The 20,199-nt window shown below is 45.6% G+C and overlaps 1 protein-coding gene across 1 annotated transcript; it reads left to right on the top strand.

The window, feature by feature from the left end:
• The first annotated feature begins 396 nt into the window (after positions 1 to 396).
• LOC133821445 (uncharacterized) lies at positions 397 to 10,432 on the top strand. Its single transcript, XM_062253739.1, has 3 exons — positions 397 to 765; positions 9,319 to 9,782; positions 9,877 to 10,432. The coding sequence occupies exons 2-3, from the start codon at positions 9,324 to 9,326 to the stop codon at positions 10,333 to 10,335; spliced, it is 918 nt and encodes a 305-aa protein (XP_062109723.1). The 5' UTR covers positions 397 to 765; positions 9,319 to 9,323; the 3' UTR covers positions 10,336 to 10,432.
• Positions 10,433 to 20,199: the final 9,767 nt, after the last annotated feature.

Raw genomic sequence — 20,199 nt, 5'->3', positions numbered from 1 at the left:
ATAAAGTTACATTTTTAAGTATTTATTTCAATTAAGTGATATTAATGAAAAATAAATTATTTATTACTTTCAAATATTTAAGAAAAAATCATTAAGCAAATGGAATTTTCGCTCATTAATAATTATTGCTTGTGTAGTAATTGTTTAGCACTCCTCATAAAAAATAAAAAAATAATAAAAAAATCAATTTCTATCATAACTATAACTTTTAAGCATCACAATTATTTACGTAGAAATTATATGTTGTATGGCTTTTTTTGGGATTTATCTTTTTATATGGGAATTTTTATTTGTTATTGCTTGTATGGGTTTTTTTATTTTTTCAAATATATTGAATTTGAATTAGCATAGAAATAATTAATTTTACCATAAAGCCATAATTTTTTTTGCCTATTTTAGTTGTATTATTTTTAGTGGCATTTTTGTCATTGTGTTTTTAATTTTTAAAAAATTAGAAAGAAAAAAAAAACCTAATACTATTCCCACGTTTCCATGTTTGAACGTGTTTCTTTCTTTAAATTTTATTTAAAATTTTAATATATGTAAAAACTTTTCACTTTTTGGTTTATCTTCCTTCACGCTTTCCTTCTCAAACACGCTTTCATCTCCATTTTTTCTTTCGATTTTCCACTTTCATTTGGGAAAACTTCTCTCGTTCTTAGTTGCTGTTCATATTTGATGATCGTCAATTTGGGGGTTTACATTTGTGTGTCCCTTGTTTGCTTCACTTTGACGGAGATTTTTCCTACTTTCAGCTTGTCTTGGGTAAGTTTCATTTGGTATTTATTCTTCTTAAAGTCCCCTTTCATTTCTACTAATTTTTCATTCTACTGCTCTTTTTTCCCCGTTTCTTCCTTTCATTTTCTTTAATATTTTAGTGTTTCATTTTTGCTTTTTTAGTGTTTAGTTTTTGCTTTTCATTGCTACTGGTTTTCAGCTGAATCTTCTGTTCGTTTTAGCTTTGTTGATCATTGTTTTTGGATTTAAGAATTTTGACTCCCTCATTTGCTTCGGTCTCTATTACAAGAGAGCCCAAAAACACTCAGAAAAAACAACCTGATATTATTGAGAAAATGGGCACAATAAATAGGCCCAAGAGGCACAAAAATAACAAACTAACAAAACCCAACAGAAAAATAACACCCAAATCAATTACAACAAACTATAACACCTAATACACCCCCTTAAGATGAACTGTACAAATTTTTTACATTCATCTTGGAGATCAACTCTTGGAAATGATTTGGAAATAAGGGTTTTGTTAGCGCATCTGCAATATTGTTTTTGGAGGTAACATGAATGAGCTTGAGGGAGCCATCCTGAATCTTTTCACGGATAAGATGACAGTCAATCTCAATGTGCTTCGTCCTTTCATGGAACACCAGATTTTCGGAGATGTGTATTGCAGCAGTGTTGTCACAATAGAGAATAGATGGATGAGAATGCTGAATGTGAAAGTCCTTCGGCAAAGAGAGAAGCCAAGTGATCTCACATGTGGCATTGGCCATAGCCCGGTATTCAGCTTCAGCGGACGATCTAGAGACAGTGGTTTGCTTTTTAGATTTCCATGAAATGAGAGATTGTCCAAGGAAGGCATAGTAACCAGACACAGACCGTCTAGTATCACTACAGGAAGCCCAATCTGCATCTGAAAAAATCTTGAGGGATAGAGCCTCAAAGGTGAAGGTAGTTTCAGCATATGCATTGATATGAGGACTAGATTTAGCATAAAAAAAGAGTCCTTGGCCAGGGGTGCCTTTTAGATATTGAAGGATACAATGCGCAGCATGAAGATGAGGAGTCCTGGGAGTAGCTAAGAATTGACTTAGCTTATTGACAGCAAAAGAAATGTCAGGACGAGTAATGGTTAAATAGATAGTTTACCAATTAAGCGTCTGTATATGGTGGGGTCAGATGGGAGCTCCCCTTCATATTTGCTGAGTTTGGCATTAGGTTCCATTGGAGTGAAGGCAGGTTTTGCACCCAAGTAACCTGTATCACTCAATAACTGTAAGGTAAAAGGTCGTTGAGACATAGATATACCATTGGAGGAACGACCAATCTCAAGACCTAAGAAAAAGTGTAAGGGGCCAAGGTCTTTTAATTGAAAAACAGCATGTAACGTGCTTTTAAATACAGAGACAGCAGCATCGTTATTAGAAGTAATAATAATATCATCAACATAGATGAGAAGAGCGATAAAGATAGTAGAAGTTCTCTTAATAAATAAAGTGTGGTCCGCTTGAGATTGGCGAAAACCACTAGAGAGGAGAAATGTGCTAAGTTTGTAGTACCATTGTCTAGGGGCTTGTTTTAAGCCATAGAGACTTTTGGTTAATTTACAAACAACATTTTTTGGTAGAGGACTAGTGGGTTGATACCCTTTTGGAATTGTCATGTAGACATTTTCATTTAAGCCCCCATGAAGAAAAGCATTGTTGATATCTAATTGGCATAAAGACCAATTTTTAATGGCAGCAATAGCAAGGAGAAGTTTGAGAGTGTTAAACTTTGCAACAGGTGCAAAAGTTTCAAAATAATCAATACCTTGCTTTTGGTTGTAGCCTTTGGCCACCAAGCGGGCCTTGTAACGATCAATAGCACCACTTGGTTGGTATTTGATTTTGAAGAGCCATTTCCATCCTATAGCATGTTGTCCAGGGGGAAGAGAGATAATGTCCCAAGTGTTGTTACAGTCAAGCGCATGAAGTTCATCGGTCATCGCTTGCTGCCACTCTGGAATGTTTGAAGCTTGCTTGTAACTGGATGGTTCAACTACCATGTGCGCGGCCAAAATGGCAGCCCGGAATTGATCGCTCAACCTATCATAAGATAAAACATTAGATAGAGGATAAGAAGTAGAAGACTCAGAAGTAGTAAAGTTACAAGCATAGTCTGTAAGATAAGAGGGGCGAGAAATAGGCCTTCCACTTTTGGAAGTGGTAATAATAGGTGATGGAGGAGAAGGATCCTCAAGAGCTTGATTGGACAAGGAGGGCACTTGAGGAATATGTGGTCCTACATCAAACACTTTTGTCAGGGATAGAGAGTCAGTATACACATTAGACTTGTCATGCTGTAAAGGGAAAATATGCTCATAGAAAATGACATCTCTAGAATTAAAAATCTGTTGACTTTCAATATCAAGCAAAGTATAGGCCTTCATTCCAGGAGGATAACCAATAAAGACACAAGCTTTAGAGCGAGGAGAGAATTTATGTCTATGCCTATCTAAAGTGGAGGCATAAGCAAGACAACCAAAATTTCTAAGATGCTCATAAGAAGGAACTTTATTAAAGAGAAGTTCAAAAGATGTCTTTTTATGTAAAAGTAATGAAGGAGTTCTATTAATGAGATAAACAGCAGTATTTATGAGATAAGACCAATAAGGAAGAGAAATATGAGATTGAAATAACAAGGACCGAGCGACATTTAGGATGTGTTGATGCTTTCGTTCAACCACCGAATTTTGCTGAGGCCGATCAACACATGAGTGAAATTGTTCAATCCCTTTGGAAGCATAAAAAGAAGATAGGTTAAGTTCTTTGGCATTATCACATCTTACAACTTTAATAGTAATAGAAAATTGAGTAGCAATTAAAGAGAAGAATTGCGGAATAATACTTTGCACATCAGATTTAGCTTTAAGTAGATATACCCATGTAAAACGAGTGTGATAATCAACAATAGTAAGAAAGTATTTGTACCCTTCTATGCTAAGAACATGAAATGGCCCCCAAATGTCAAAGTGAACAAGATCAAATGGCATAGCAGCTCTATTATTATTGGCCACAAAAGGAAGCTTTTTTTTGTTTGGCTAAATGACAAATGGAACAAGCATGATCAGACAATTTATTAGAAAAAACAAGATCTTTATTTATGGAATTCGAAATTGTCATAGAAGGATGACCAAGGCGGAAGTGCCATTGGTCCATTTTTGTACAAGCATTAACAGAAATATCATAATGTACAAAGTGAGAAAATTGGCGATCTTGCTCAAAGTAAAATAGCCTCCCAATTTTCTTAGCAATCCCAATCTTGGAAGTCCGAGTGGGTGCCTGAGTAAAGCATTCAGAAGCAGAAAAAATTAAAGAGTTAGGGCTGTTTTGTAGAAAAGCATTTACCGAGAAAAGATTATGCTGAAATTTTGGTATGAATAAAACATCAGTCAAGGTAATATAACTAGATAGTTGAACAGAACCAGAATAAGAAATATGAATATTATGTCCATTGGGTAAAGTGACTAATGTAGCAATAGGGTGTTTATCAATAGTTTTAAAGCAGTTAAGAGAGTAACACACATGGTGAGAAGCTCCACTATCAACTGTCCACAAATAAGAGGGGAAGTCAACAAGATTACAAGAAACTTGTGAGGCAATCTGCAGGTTGGTGTCAGTGGCAGTAGAGGTGTGCTGGAGATTCTGACTTAGAAGGGAGATAAGTTGTTGACTGAGCTCAGATTGGGACAGCATAGGCGGCTTGCCTAAAATCAAAGTAGAGACAGGAGATGTGGAAGCTTGATGAACAGAGGGTTTGAGAGCACCATCTGAATGACGTTTGTCACCATACCCAGGAGGAAATCCATGAAGAAAAAAACATTTGTCCACTAAGTGACCCGGTTTGAGACAATGAGAGCAAGTGGGTCTCGATTTCTTTGATCTTGATGGAGGAGGCTTGGTTGAAAGGGTCTAAACCGCAGCAGCAGCAATGAACGGAGTGGTGTGACCAAGACTTCTTTGTCTCTCTTCTTGAGACACCATGGAGAAAACCTTGGACAGGGGAGGAAGAGGATCATAGAGGAGAATTTGAGCCCTCACTGCAGAATAAGAGTCATTGAGACCAGCAAGAAACTGCATAATCTGATCTCTGTGATAATATCCAAGAATCCTCTCAACAACACCACATTTACAGCCATATTAACAGGGAACAAACGGCTGAAATTCTTTGAGTTCATCCCAAATAGCTTTGAGACGGGTAAAATAGGAATTTATATCAGAGTCACCTTGTTTGATTGTGTGAACCGCAGTTTGGAGCTGAAAAATTCGCGGGCCATTGCCTTGATTGAACCGTTCATGGAGATCATTCCACATAGCAGTGGCTGAATCTTGAAACATAATGCTAGCTGCAATTTCACGAGAAACAGATTGTAATAACCAAGCCATAACCATATTATTACATTGAACCCAAGCATGAAAAAAAGGATTAGAAGGATGGGGTTGAGGCAAAGACCCATCGATGAACTGAGTTTTGTTCTTGGCAGCAATAGAAATGGAGGCAGCTCTCTTCCATGATTGGAAATTTTCTTGACCAGTTAGAATCTGAGTTGAAATCAGAAAGTTGGGGTTGTCTCCGGTTCCCAAGTGGTACGTATGATCCATATGGGAAGGTTGACAAAGGGGAGCTGTAGAGATGCTGGGAATGCCGATACCACCATTACTGCCGAGAGGATCATGACTGCTGAGAGGACCTTGAGCACCAAGACCACCGTGACTGCCAAGCCCACTGCGAACGCCGAGACCACTGCGAACGTCGAGCCCACCATGATTACCGAGATCACCTTGACTGCCCAGAGGAGTAGACGAACTTCTGGGAATGGAAACAGGCGGAGGACAATGCAGAGGGGTCGGAGAGGAGGAAGGAGCAGCGGCTGGACACAGATCATCACGAGAGGGAGAAGAGGAAGCGACGTCAGGAGCCACAGCCATGGTCGGGGTCGGAGAAGGAGCAGACGGGAGCACCAAAGCCGAGGGAGAAGACGGAGCAGCAGCCCTGGGCGTAGGAGGAAGAGTGGAGGTCGATGAGCTGCGCGACAGAGAGGCTCTCGTGCGGACCATGAAGGGCAACAGCAAGAACATGACTGAAGAAGAATAAGAATCTTGAGAGGCGGTAGAGAAGGGTTAGGGTTTCTGTTGAGATGAAGGTGGGTTGTTACGAGAATGGGCAAGAAAGAAAACACTCAGAAAAAACAACCTGATATTGTTGACGCGGTTCTTCGCCAACAGGTAATTAAGAGAAGAAGAGAAAGGGATTAGTGCTAATAATGAACCGAAACAGATATATGATCTTAGAAAATGGAGAGGTGACTCAAGGCACGGTTTTTAAGTGGTTCAAAGGTTAAAATCCTTCTACTCCACTAGTCTATATTATTGCTCTATTCTGGGTGTATCATTACAGGATATTTCTTACAAGAGATAATCCAACCCCTATCAACTCCCAGGGTCTCCATATTTATAGGAGAAGGCACCTGGGAGTTGGTAAGAAGGTCATCCCGTGACCTTCTTACTTATCATATCAACTCTGTGACATTCATGATTAATTCCTAAACCTGACACATAAGTGTGGTCAAATCAATAGGTAAGGAGATAATGGGCCGCACGGCCCAACCCAGTCGTGGGTGTCTGAATACGCACGTTCCTGCTGCGTGTCCGAGAAGTCAGGGGCATATCAGACACGTGCACTCTGATATATGCACGTTTACCTTGCGTGTGTTGACTTTACAAAGGGTCATAGCCTCCATATCCAGCTCGTACCACGAGCTGGATACTTAACTCGACCTTCGGCCTTCAGAGTTCGGACTCAGGTCTTAGGCAATCTTGGCGAACCCTTGGGTTACCTCGAGCTAAGGAGGTACGACCTTATGACGGAAGCTCCGGTCTTGGGGATGTCCACGAGATAATCATGATTAGGTCGCAGCTCAGCCCGCTAATCAGCCCGTGGGAAAATCAGGGCGTACATCTACCCCCCAAGCCCCTGCTCGTGGTATACCACGTCGTATAAGATCACAGTAGGGGCTTTTAGGCTTCCCCATGAACTCTTCACATTCCACCTCTTACGCAGGCGGCTGATACGTGGAACATCGTGGTTGGTGATGGTACCTCTTACGAGAACCGCATTTAATGGCCTAGCCTATGCCCAGCCGTCGTTCCGTATTTCGAGTGGAGGGCCTCGGATCCCTCATCAGGGCCATCCAACGGCCCTCTACACGTGACTCTTCACGTATATAAAAAGGGGTGGCCACCCTACGCATGGGCCACCCTTTCATTTGAAATTTCTCAAAACTTCTCTCCTTCTTCTCTCCTCATCTCAGAAGACAATCCCTCTTCTCTTCTCTTCAGCGCTCAAGAAGCTTAGACGTAAGGATTTCTTCAAAGCTTTGGAAGCCAATACTCCGACGAAGCTTTCACCTAGGCGATACCTTCATCCACCTCCCAGCCAAACACTGTAAGTTTCCTGACCATGTGTGTTTTGAAAATATATTTCACTGTAGCTTAGGTAAATATTTTACTGTAGCCGCATGCAAGGGTTTTTACTGGGTTTTGTGGATACGGAGGGTGAAAGCCTTTTTAGGTTAAGGTATTTTTGCTGTAGGAAATCACTTAAGAGTATGGTTTACAGGATGCTTTTTATGGGGACGATTTCTAGGTAGGATTTTTGACATATTTTGGGTGCAAAACCGGGTAGCTTAGGGGACACGCCTCATAGGCGGTTTTGCCAACCTTGCCTATCGAAACTTTCCCCCCAAGGAAAATTTTATCCTGACCCTCCTGCCACACGAATTCCGAGTAATCGGGGATCTGTTGGGAGCACAGGCGCTTGTTCATTGAACCGCGTGGTTCCACTCTCCACGGGCTGGGCTTACCTCAGCTCGTGCAATTAACATTTGATTTTTCCTCACGCTTGGGTCGCCTTTTCTGAAATATTTTCTTTTGTTCGTTAGGCGACCAGATGGCATCGAAAAGGAATGCTCCCAAGAAGACCGTCAGCAGGTCGGCCTCACAGCAGGACACAGGAAAGGCGGTGATGCCGGACTCCCCAATCCCCAACTTTGGGCCGGCGGTGGAGCAGGAGGTCGAGGTCGCCCCCGATGCCTTCTTTGAGGCGGAGAGGATCGTCTCAAAGGTCACTGACCAGGCGAAGATCAACAAAATCTTTCTCTCCCACAACATCTCCCTGGGGAGAACATCTGTGGTGGCCCGACCTCCCACGGAAGGCGAGCGAAGCTGCGCGCCGCTCGACGAGGTATTCGCGGCCTGGAGCGGCGAGCATTTCAAGGCGGGGGCATTCCTTCCGCTGGACCAGTATTTCGCAGACTTCCTCAATTATGTGAGGTTGGCACCGTTTCAGCTCCCCCCTAACTCTTATCGGTTGTTGGCGGGGTTGAAATATCTATTTTTGAAGCACGAGTGGGAGGTCCCCACTCCAACGGACATTTTATACTTTTTCTGCCTCAAGGCCAGCCCGGATCAGCGGGGGCGAGGCGACGAGTTTTACTACTTAACCCGATTCCCCAATACGGCCGCGGTCATCGAGCTGCCCAGCCACCCCAACGACTTCAAGGATCAATTCTTCATGTCGACGGGGTTCAGGAATTGCGAGCTCCACTACTTCAATCGTCCTCGTAAGTGTTTTTCATCCTTAGCTCGTAAATTAAGTGTCGTTTTAGCTCCTCCAGCACCCCTTTCTGACTTAGACTAATTCTGCAGCCATCTTTGGGAGGACAAAGAAATCTGTGACCCTTGGGGCCCAATACGAAACGCTGGCGGGCTTGCCCCCCAGCGAGAAAGATTACCGCGTGCTCGTAACAGACGAGACGATGATAGCCTGCAAGCTGATTTTCCCAAATCAGACTTTAAACCTCAGGAGGCCCTGGGGGCTTCCCCCAGCTCGCGACACCAGACCCATCATCGTGGAGGAGGTCGTGGGAGACGAAGAGGAGGAGGACGAGGGCGACGAAGTTCCCCTCATGAGGAATAGGATGCGGGCCTTGGAGGTCGCCCAGAGGATGGGCAAGGAGAGGATCCAATCCGGAGCAGCTGCGGGTCTTTCTGGCCAAGGTAACTCTTACATGTTTAGGAGTCTAGATAGGGCCACAGCAGACCCTCGGCTGGCTAGGTTCAATCCTAGGCAGCTCGTCCATCGTCACCAAAATGATCCGGACCTGAATACCACCCTGCTCCATTGTGTTGACCGGCTTGTGCTGGACTACCAAGATAGCCGGCCTAGGGGTACCGTAGTAGTAGATAACACCCTTGCCTTTAGGTCGATCTTATTCGAGGAGTATGGGACCAACCTTCGTACATGGCCATCACTCTGGAGGGGTGTCGTAGCTCTGGGGCTTAGGCAATATGTAGAGGAATCTAGCCCTGAGTCAGACTCGGACCCAGAACTTGCGCCAGCTCGGGAAGTAATCGACTTAGATTCTTCTTCTAGCTCGGGGGGTAGGATTCCCTTAGTATTCATATACTTTTTATCTTTACCCCTTTGTTTTTGTATCTGTATGGTTGCTAACTCGTACTAACCATGTTTTTGTTTTGACAGAAGAGATGTCTCAGCCCGAGGAGAGCCTGCGAGGTGCGGTCTTCGGGGGGAACCCCTCAGCTGGGCCAAGAATAAAAAGGCCCCGGACGTCCAAGAACGCCACTGGGGTCCCCACCAAGTCTCCGGCTAAGGAGAAGGAGCAAACCCCGGCTGCCCAGGTCGCGGGAGCGATTCTTCCTGCCGCAGGGGGAAGCAACATGCCTCCACCCCCTCCGCGAGCTCCAGCCGCCGCCCGGGACGCAGGAACGGAGCTCGGGACTTCGGCGGCTGTACCCTCCGATGTACGCATCCCAGTCAATCCCCAGGACCTGGAGAAGATCCCCGAGGCCTTCCGGGGAACGGTGTATGAGTCGGCGAACTACGCCGTCAGCCACATATACAGGTTCACCGAGAAGGAGCTCTGGGCCATCGAGACACTTAGCCCGGTGGGCGTGCTGGAGTCTTCATTGGGCATGGCCATGACGGTAAGCTAACTTACTTTTTCGTGGTTTTTATCATTACACTTTGCTATGCTTTTCCTTCCTTTTTCCTGAGGCAATTGTCTTTTCAACTTCGCAGAGCGCCGTTGCCCTTCATCGGAGCATCGTCAGGACCAAAACTCAGCTCGAGGACATGAGGAGCGAGCACCAGACTACCCTGCAGGCGGCTAAGGATGCCTTGGCGGCCTCGCAGGTCGAGTTGGAAAAAACCCGCTCGAAGGTTCAAGAGCTCGAGACCTCTCTTGCCACCTCGCAGATAGACCTAGATGCCGCGAAGACTGAGGTCCAGGTCGCCCAGGCTGCCTTAGAGGCCGAGCGGATAACTTCAGAAAAGTCCATGGAAGATCTGTTCTACCATTGCTGGGTCTACAATCCAGATGCAGACTTCTCCTTCATGTCAGCGAGCCTCTGGGAGCGCTTGCTGGTGAAGTTCCAAGCTCGCCTTGATAAAGAGGCACCCTCGGAGATCGGGGATGGTTCTGGCACAGCTGAGCAAGGCGAGACGGCGACCTCCAAGGGGCCACCTGGCGGAGCTTAGGGCATTTCTTTTCTTGTGCCCTTCAATATTTTTAAATACTTTTTATGTAACCTTTGCATGAGGTGCTTTCACCTCGAGACAATTTGATTTAATGCTTTCAATTGATCCTCTTTTTTTTTTCTTTACGCGCTTTGGTTACAATTTCTTGAAAAACTTAGTTCGCGCTAACTTTTAAACATATCTCGAGCTCTTTAGGAAGAACAACGATCGATAGATTTAAATCAACTCCTAAGTTTTATGACCCGGTTAGGACCAGGAACTTAATTTGAAAACTTAGTTCGTGTTAACTTTTATCCATATCTCGAGCTCTTTAAGAAGAACAACGATCAATAGATTTAAATCAACTTCTAAGTTTTATGACCCGGTTAGGACCAGGAACTTAATTTGAAAACTTAGTTCGTGTTAACTTTTATCCATATCTCGAGCTCTTTAAGAAGAACAACGATCAATAGATTTCAATCGACTTCTAAGTTTTATGACCCGGTTAGGACCAGGAACTTAATTTGAAAACTTAGTTCGTGCTAACTTTTATCCATATCTCGAGCTCTTTAAGAAGAACAACGATCAATAGATTTAAATCAACTTCTAAGTTTTATGACCCGGTTAGGACCATGAACTTAATTTGAAAACTTAGTTCGTATTAACTTTTATCCATATCTCGAGCTCTTTAAGAAGAACAACGATCAATAGATTTAAATCAACTTCTAAGTTTTATGACCCGGTTAGGACCAGGAACTTAATTTGAAAACTTAGTTCGTGTTAACTTTTATCCATATCTCGAGCTCTTTAAGAAGAACAACGATCAATAGATTTAAATCAACTTCTAAGTTTTATGACCCGGTTAGGACCAGGAACTTAATTTGAAAACTTAGTTCGTGTTAACTTTTATCCATATCTCGAGCTCTTTAAGAAGAACAACGATCAATAGATTTAAATCAACTTCTAAGTTTTATGACCCGGTTAGGACCATGAACTTAATTTGAAAACTTAGTTCGTGCTAAATTTTATCCATATCTCGAGCTCTTTAAGAAGAACAACGATCAATAGATTTAAATCAACTTCTAAGTTTTATGACCCGGTTAGGACCAGGAACTTAATTTGAAAACTTAGTTCGGGTTAACTTTTATCCATATCTCGAGCTCTTTAAGAAGAACAACGATCAATAGATTTAAATCAACTTCTAAGTTTTATGACCCGGTTAGGACCAGGAACTTAATTTGAAAACTTAGTTCGTGTTAACTTTTATCCATATCTCGAGCTCTTTAAGAAGAACAACGATCAATAGATTTAAATCAACTTCTAAGTTTTATGACCCGGTTATGACCAGGATAGGACATAGTTAGCGTTTAATCCTTATCAATATCTCGTGTTTTTTAAGAAAAACAACGGTCAATCGATATGAATCAACTTCTAAGTCATTAAGGAGGCCTGGTTATATCCAAGCACCATATGCCCCCCAAGTAACTGGGAAAGGGTCTTTCGTGGTTACTTTAGATTATACTTGCAAACATGTACAAAAAGCTGATTCTCATTCATACATAAAAAGTGGACTTCCAAGCTTTACAAGTGAATCATTGATAATATTTCTTTAGGTGGATGGCGTTCCAAGTATGCGGGATCGCCCCTCCATCAAGTCGAGCTAACTTATAAGTTCCCTCCTTGATGATTTCGATGACCTGGTATGGCCCTTCCCAGTTTGGTCCTAAAACTCCATCTTTGGGATCTTTCCCGGCCAGGAAAACTCTCCTTAAGACCAAGTCGCCAACGCTAAAGGCGTGTTTTTTGACTTTGGAGTTGAAGTAGTGAGTGATTTTCTGCTGATAATGGGCGAGCTGGAGTTGCGAATCCTCTCGCCTTTCATCAATTAGATCGAGGGAATGGCACAGGAGCTCGTGGTTTCGATCTTGGTCGTAAGACTGGACTCTATGCGAAAGCACCTTAATTTCAACGGGGAGGACTGCCTCACTCCCAAAGGTTAGGGAAAAGGGAGTATGACCCGTAGGAGTCCGATGCAAGGTCCGGTATGCCCATAGGACCTTGGGGAGCTGTTTTGGCCAGACCCCCTTTGCTTCGTCTAATCTCTTCTTGAGGCTCGCCTTTAGGGTCTTGTTGACAGCTTCGACCTGGCCATTCGCCTGAGGATAGGCCACGGAGGAGAAACTTTTCACAATTCCGTGTCTTTCGCAACGCTCGGTGAACAGGTCGCTGTCGAACTGAGTGCCGTTATCGGAAACGATCTTCTTGGGCAGGCCGAATCGACAGATAATGCTTTTAACCACGAAATCAAGCACTTTCTTGGAAGTTATCGTTGCCAAGGGTTCTTCCTCAGCCCACTTTGTAAAGTAGCCGATGGCTACCACGGCGTAACGGACCCCGCCACTGCCTCTTCCAGTGGGGAGGGCGCCAACCAAGTCTATCCCCCAAACGGCAAACGACCATGGGGACGAGATCATCTTCAGCTCGACTGGAGGGGCTTGGGCAACTACGGCAAATCGCTGGCACTTGTCGCACTTCTTCACGTATGAGATTGAGTCTTTGGACAGAGTTGGCCAGTAATATCCTTGCCTTAGGACCTTTAAGGCCAAGCTTTGCCCCCCAGTGTGGTCTTCGCAAAATCCTTCGTGCACTTCCTGCAGGATGGCCTTTGCTTCGCTTGGAAGAACACACCGGAGGAGAGGTAGGGAGTGTCCACGTCAGTACAACACCCCATCAACTATCGTATACCTAGGAGCTTGGTACAGGACTCGTCGTGCATCGTTACGTCCCTCAGGAAGCTTGCCTTCGGTGAGATATTCAAGGATGGGGGTCATCTAGGTCGGTCTGGCATCGATCATCTCGACCTTCGTCCTGACATCTTCTACGCTTGGTTTCTCCAAGAATTCGACTGGTACTAGTCCCAAGGTCTCCGTTTCTCCAGAGGTGGCGAGCTTGGCAAGAGCGTCCGCGTTAGCGTTCTGCTCCCGAGGTATCTGTTCGATCGAGCCTCGCTCAAATGCGGACAGCTCAACTTTTACCTTCGCCAGATAGGCGACCATCTTGGGTCCCCGTGCTTGATATTCACCCAGGACCTGGTTTACCACGAGCTGGGAGTCACTGAAGCACTGGACGGAGCTCGCCTTCAACTCCTGGGCTATCCTCAGTCTCGCCAGCAAAGCTTCGTATTAGGCCTCGTTGTTGGAGGCTTTGAATCTGAATCTCAGTGCCGAGTGGAATCTATGTCCCTAGGGGGATATCAAAATGATTCCAGCTCCGGAGCCATTCTCGTTGGATGAACCATCTACAAAGACCCTCCATGAAGCCTGGGGCGAGCTGATTCGGGGTGAGTTCTCTGCGCGATCCTCCTGGAGTCCCGTGCACTCTGCCATGAAATCGGCCAGGGCCTGACTTTTTATAGCAGTTCGCGGAGTGTACAGAATCTCGAACTGACTGAGTTCGATGGCCCACTTTAACGAACGTCCCGATGCTTCAGGTTTTTGCATAACCTGCCTTAAAGGTTGATCGGTCATGACGTGAATCGAGTGGGACTGGAAGTACGGTCTGAGCTTTCGCGAAGCCATGATAGGGCAGAACGCCAATTTCTCCATCATCGGGTATTGGGACTCAGCCCCGAGAAGTCTCTTGCTGATGTAGTAGACTGGCTTCTGAACTTGGTCCTCTTCTCGTACCAGTACGACACTAGCTGCGTCCTCAGTAACAGCCAGGTAGAGAAAAAGAGGCTCTCCTGCCTTGGGTTTGGATAACACGGGCGGCTCAGCCAGATGTGCCTTCAGGTTGAGGAATGCGCTTTCGCACTCTACTGACCATTCAAACTTCTTGTTTCCTCAGAGCAGGTTGTAGAAGGGCAAACACTTATCGGTGGACTTGGAAATAAATCGGTTGAGGGCTGCCACTCTTCCTGTCAGGCCTTGGACATCTTTTCGCGACCTGGGCGAAGGAAGCTCGAGCAGTGATCTGATTTTGTTGGGGTTTGCCTCGATTCCTTGGGTATTGACTATGAACCCCAGGAATTTCCCTGACGCGACTCCAAAAGTGCATTTCTGTGGATTGAGCCTCATGCCATATTCCCGTAGTATCTTAAAACATTCTTCCAGGTCCTAAACATGGTTATCGGCGGTCTTTGACTTGACAAGCATATCATCGACATACACTTCCATGTTTTTTTCGATCTGGTCCGCGAACATTCTGTTTACTAGCCTTTGGTAGGTAGCTCCGCGTTCTTCAGACCGAACGGCATGACCTTATAGCAATAGACATTAGTTGGGGTCATGAAGCTGGTGTGTTCCTGGTCTGCTGGATTCATCACGATCTGATTGTAGCCTGAGTACGCGTCCATGAAGGACATGAGCTCGTGCCCCGCCGTGGCATCCACCAGTTGATCGATCCTCGGTAATGGAAAGCAATCCTTGGGGCAGGCTTTATTCAGGTCGGAGAAGTCGATGCAGGTCTGCCATTTCCCGTTAGGCTTTGGGACCAGCACGGGGTTGGCAACCCATATTGGAAACTTGGCTTCACGGATAAAGCCGCATTTCTTGAGTCGGGCTACCTCTTCCTCTAGGGCTTTAGCTCGAGTTGTTCCTAAACGCCTTTGCTTCTGGGACTTGGCAGGAACGCTTTTATCCAGATGAAGTGTATGCATGATGACAATCGGGCTGATTCCCACCATATCCTCGTGGGACCAGGCAAACACGTCCAGGTTATCTCGCAGAAACTTGGTCAGCTCCGCCTTCCTCTTGCTACAGAGGTTTTTCTCGAGCTTGACCATCCGTGATGGATTCTGCGGATCAATGTTCACTTCCTCGAGCTCCTCAATCGCCTGGAGTTCGGATCTATCCTCGCCTATTCGGGGGTCAATATTCTCACTTAAGACGACATTTTCCCCCTCGGCGCTTTGAGGTTTTTCAATCTCAGGATCTGCCAAGGGTCCCTGAGATTCCTCTTCACCTTGAATGGCCATTGCCAGCTGCCCGGGTTTAGATTTTCCCTTCATGGAAATGCTGTAGCATTCCCTGGCAGCGAGCTGATCGCCATGGATAGTGCAAATTCCCGTCGAAGTAGGGAATTTCATCACGACGTGGCGAATGGACGTGACGGCCTCGAAAGCTATGAGCGTAGGTCGTCCCAAAATGGCATTGTAGGCAGCGGAGCAGTCAATGACCACGAACTTGAGGAGCTTGGAGACTGTCCGAGATCCTTCACATAGGGTGATCACCAGCTCGATCGTCCCTATCGCTGCTGATCCTTCTCCCGAAAAGCCATACAACATCATGGAGGTTGCCTTCAGCTCGGCGACAGTCAAACCCATCTTCTCTAAGGTGGATCGGAATAGGAGATTCACTGAACTCCCGTTGTCTATCAGAACCCTCCTCACTCTCCGGTTGGCAAGCTGGACCGCTACGACCAGGGGATCACTGTGAGGGAACTGGACATGGCCCGCATCTTCCTCCGTCAAAATGATTGGTTGCCTCTCCAATCGCTGCTTCTTTGATTGACGCTGCTCCGGGACGAACTCCACTCCGTTATGAGCCTTTAGTTCGTTCATGAATCTCTTCTGGGCTCCTTTGCTCGTGTCGGCCATGTGTGGACCTCCAGAGATGGTGGATATCTCTCCTCCTACCACAGGAGGAGGAACATCCTGGTCTACCCGAGACCCGGGCTGACTGGCTGGGATTTCCGGAGCAGGTCGGCTCGCTGGAACCGTGTTTCGTGCATATTGAGCCAAGGGGCCAGCTCGAATGAGAGTCTCGATCTCATCCTTTAGATGTCTACAATCGTCGGTGTTGTGGCCGACATCGTTGTGAAAACGGCAAAACTTGGAAGTGTCTCTCTTCCCCTTGTGGTGCTTTAATGGCTCCGGCCTCTTCCAGGGGACTCGAGTAGAGTTGGATAGGAAGATATTCTCCCTAGACTGGGTGAGCTGAGTATAAGTCGCGAAGACGGGCTTAAACTTGTCTATGGACTTATTCTTCTTTTGATCGTGTTGGCTGCCTTCACCATTCCCCTTTCTTTTGCCACCTCCGAGCTGGTTGTTCTGTGTGACGTTCTGGGTCGCTGCCATGACCTCCGTCTCCACTCCAGTGGGATGCTCAGGGACCTGGCTGGTTCCTGCAGCAGAAGCTTCGACTTCCTCCAAGTTGATCCATTCTTGGGCTCTGTTAAGGAATTCGTTAACCGAGTTGACTCCCTTCCTTTGTATATCCTTCCAGAGATCTCCTCCGACGAGGATTCCAGTTCTCATGGCCATGAGCTTGGAGCTATCATCCGCGTCTCTAGCTCGAGCAGCAACGTTCGCAAATCTGCTCAGGTAGGCCTTTAGAGTCTCACCGGGCTGCTGCCTCACGTTAGCCAGGGAGTCGGCCTGAACACGGGCGGCCTGGGAGGCTCGGAATGCCCTTTTGAAATCTGCCGAGAAAGTCTTCCAAGAGCTGATGACTGCTTTTTACCTTGTTTGAACCATTGCCTGGCAGGCCCAGTCAGTGTGGAAGGGAAGATTAAACATCTCAGCTCGGGGCCGATGTGGTGAGCCATCATCAAGGTGTTGAACATTCCTAGATGATCCGACGGGTCTCCGTCTCCATTAAACTTTGACAGGTGCGGCATACGGAAGCCAGGCAGGTACGCCATTGCTGCTATACTGGGGGCGAAGAGTTCCATCTCGTCCCCTGAATCGTACTCATCTTTTTCTTTTTCCGTCAGGAGCTTCCTCATCAGCTCCTCCATCTGAGTTAGGCGTTCGACGGTTTGGTCCTGGTGTCCTTGGTTATTCCGAGGCTGCTCAACAGCTCCGGATCCATTGTACATATTTGGTGGGTTATTGCCCCTCCTATCTTGAGATAGGTTATTTGGGGCATTCCCTCCGTTACGTACTTCGGACAGGGCCCCCTCCTGAGCGAGCGTGGCTGTCTCCTCCCACCTGCTCCCCTCTATGGGAGTTGAGGCGATCTCGAAGGTCACCTCCTTGGGTGACTCGGGGACTTTGCGCCGAACTCAAACGCTGGCGCAGGTCTCCCCCAGAGAGATCACTCCGGCGACTGCCGGTCCAGTGGCTCCTGCTAGATAGGCTTGGAGTCCGCCTTTGGTGGTGAGGACCTGGGCTTTCCCCTGGCGCCCTGCTACGCCGAGAAGGTCCAGCTGATGGCAGATCTCTCATACTACTTCTGTAAGCAGGAATATCTCGAACGGGTCGAGGAGGAGACGGATATCTGATCAGAGACGGAGGATGCCTGACTAGAGAGGTGATCCTGGTTCCGTCAGGTCGGATTAGATTCGGTGGGGGCCTTTCAGCCCTGCCGACCCGCTGGTTTCGCGCCTGGCGATCTGGACGAGGCGCAGGACGGTTGTTGGGGACGGGCTGATGCTGTGAGCCCTCCCTGGATCTCCTTCGGGAATTTTCTCGAGCTCTCCTGGGCGCGCTCGAGGATGGTTGGGAGCTAGGAGTCGACGTTCTGACCGAACGGCTGTATTGTTGTTGTTCGGCTCTAGGCATTCCTCTGAAGTCTGCCTCTTGATGGTGTGATGAAGGAGTGGAGTTGGGCGTCAGAAGTCTGTCTGAACGGCTGCGCCTGGACCGATTACCCCGGCGAGACTTAGAAGCCTCGCCTTGCCTCTCTCCGACGTTAACGTCGGTTGTGAGAGGGGGTAGTCAGGCTAGCACATCCTTGATCTGCTGACTAGCTATTGCTAGCTGGCTCCTCAGCTGAGCATTCTCCATTTCCACCGCAGTGTAATAACATGGGTTCGGGTTAGGCGGCCGAGGTGCCGAACTTCCAGTATCATCTTGGCCCGTCGGCTGTTTTCCTGGCCGCTGCTGGAATTCAGCCTCCTGCCCATCATGTTGCTCTGCCTCGTTACCGTGACTGGATCGAGTTGTCACCATAGTCGGATGTTTGCGACAGCACTGAATCGGACTTGCTCTCAATGAAAGCACCAAACTGTTGACGCGGTTCTTCGCCAACAGGTAATTAAGAGAAGAAAAGAAAGGGATTAGTGCTAATAATGAACCGAAATAGATATATGATCTTAGAAAATGGAGAGGTGACTCAAGGCACGATTTTTAAGTGGTTCAAAGGTTAAAATCCTTCTACTCCACTAGTCAATATTCTTGCTCTATTCTGGGTGTATCATTATAGGATATTTCTTACAAGAGATAATCCAACCCCTATCAACTCCCAGGGTCTCCATATTTATAGGAGAAGGCACCTGGGAGTTGGTAAGAAGGTCATCCCGTGACCTTCTTACCTATCATATCAACTCTGTGACATTCATGATTAATTCCTAAACCTGACACATAAGTGTGGTCAAATCAATAAGTAAGGAGATAATGGGCCGCACGGCCCAACCCAGTCGTGGGTGTCTGAATACGCACGTTCCTGCTGCGTGTCCGAGAAGTCAGGGGCATATCAGACACGTGCATTCTGATATATGCACGTTTACCTTGCGTGTGTTGACTTTACAAAGTGTCATAGCCTCCATATCCAGCTCGTACCACGAGCTGGATACTTAACTCGACCTTCGGCCTTCAGAGTTCGGACTCAGGTCTTAGGCAATCTTGGCGAACCCTTGGGTTACCTCGAGCTAAGGAGGTACGACCTTATGACGGAAGCTCCGGTCTTGGGGATGTCCACGAGATAATCATGATTAGGTCGCAGCTCAGCCCGTTAATCAGCCCGTGGGAAAATCATAGCGTACATATATTATTGAGAAAATGGGCACAATAAATAGGCCCAAGAGACACAAAAATAACAAACTAACAAAACCCAAAAGAAAAATAACACCCCAATCAGTTACAACAAACTATAACACCTAATAGTCTCTAGGCTATTGTTACTGGATATAGCTTTATTTCGGTGTGTTTCTTTTATACCTTTTAATTGTTTATCCTATACGTTTTTGTCATTTTTCCCATTAATCATCTTCAATTTCCGCTCCATATTAAATTTTTAATTTTCTCCTATTTATTGCAGAATAGTTGTATTTTGAGTTTTCATTGTTAAGTTTTTTATAATCCTAGGTTCGCTGAAACCTATTGTTCTTGGTTACAATTTTAAATTTTGGGTAAGTTTGATTCGTGTAGTTATTTGATTTTGCCATTTTTTTGTCAGTGGGTTTCAATGGTGAATACAAGGAGTCTTCTTTCTACTTCCAAATCTAAGGCCATTGATGTTTCAGAATCATTTGTGAAATGTAAACTCAATGCAGGTGCTTCTTCATATTGTATGGTAATGTCTTTTATAACACATAAATAAAATGTGGAACTGGTTTGAATTTATTACTTTTTGGTTTTGGAATGCTATTTCAGCTGGTATATGTAACTAGTTCTATTTTTCCATAATATATTTTAGTTTCATTTGCTAATATTTGCTTTCTGCTTGTGTTTTTTTTTCAGTGATTGTGAGATTTTTGTGATCAAGTATACTTAATATTTTATTCACGAGGCAGTTGACAAGATGCCAAATTCTTTCCATGTGGCGACTATTCGTGACGAGCTTGTTGTGTATTTGATTATCCATGCAACCAAGAAAATTTGCTATGGTTATACTTCTGATAACTAAGATCTTGGGATGTTGATAAAGAATAATTATAGGAAGAACAAGGGCAAGGAGTGTTAGGAACGAGTTTCCTAATACGCAGCGGAATGGTAGTGGGGTTGGCCGAGTGTACAACAAAAATTTTGTAACATATTTAAACTACCTTTAAATATGCGGATCCATTAATATACATACATTAATCATAAGCAAGTTAAGGATAGAATCCATACCTCATGAAGTCTATTAAGTGTCATTGCTATCTTTTCGTATTTAGAACGATCTTCCTATCCAAGCCGCTCCCACGTACTCACACCAAGATCTTCCAAAGCGTTCTCTACAC

This window comes from Humulus lupulus, chromosome 3, assembly GCF_963169125.1.
Source record: "Humulus lupulus chromosome 3, drHumLupu1.1, whole genome shotgun sequence".
NCBI lineage: Eukaryota > Viridiplantae > Streptophyta > Magnoliopsida > Rosales > Cannabaceae > Humulus > Humulus lupulus.
The sequence above is the reverse complement of the archived record's forward strand: the minus strand, read 5'-3'. Positions and strand labels throughout refer to the sequence as shown.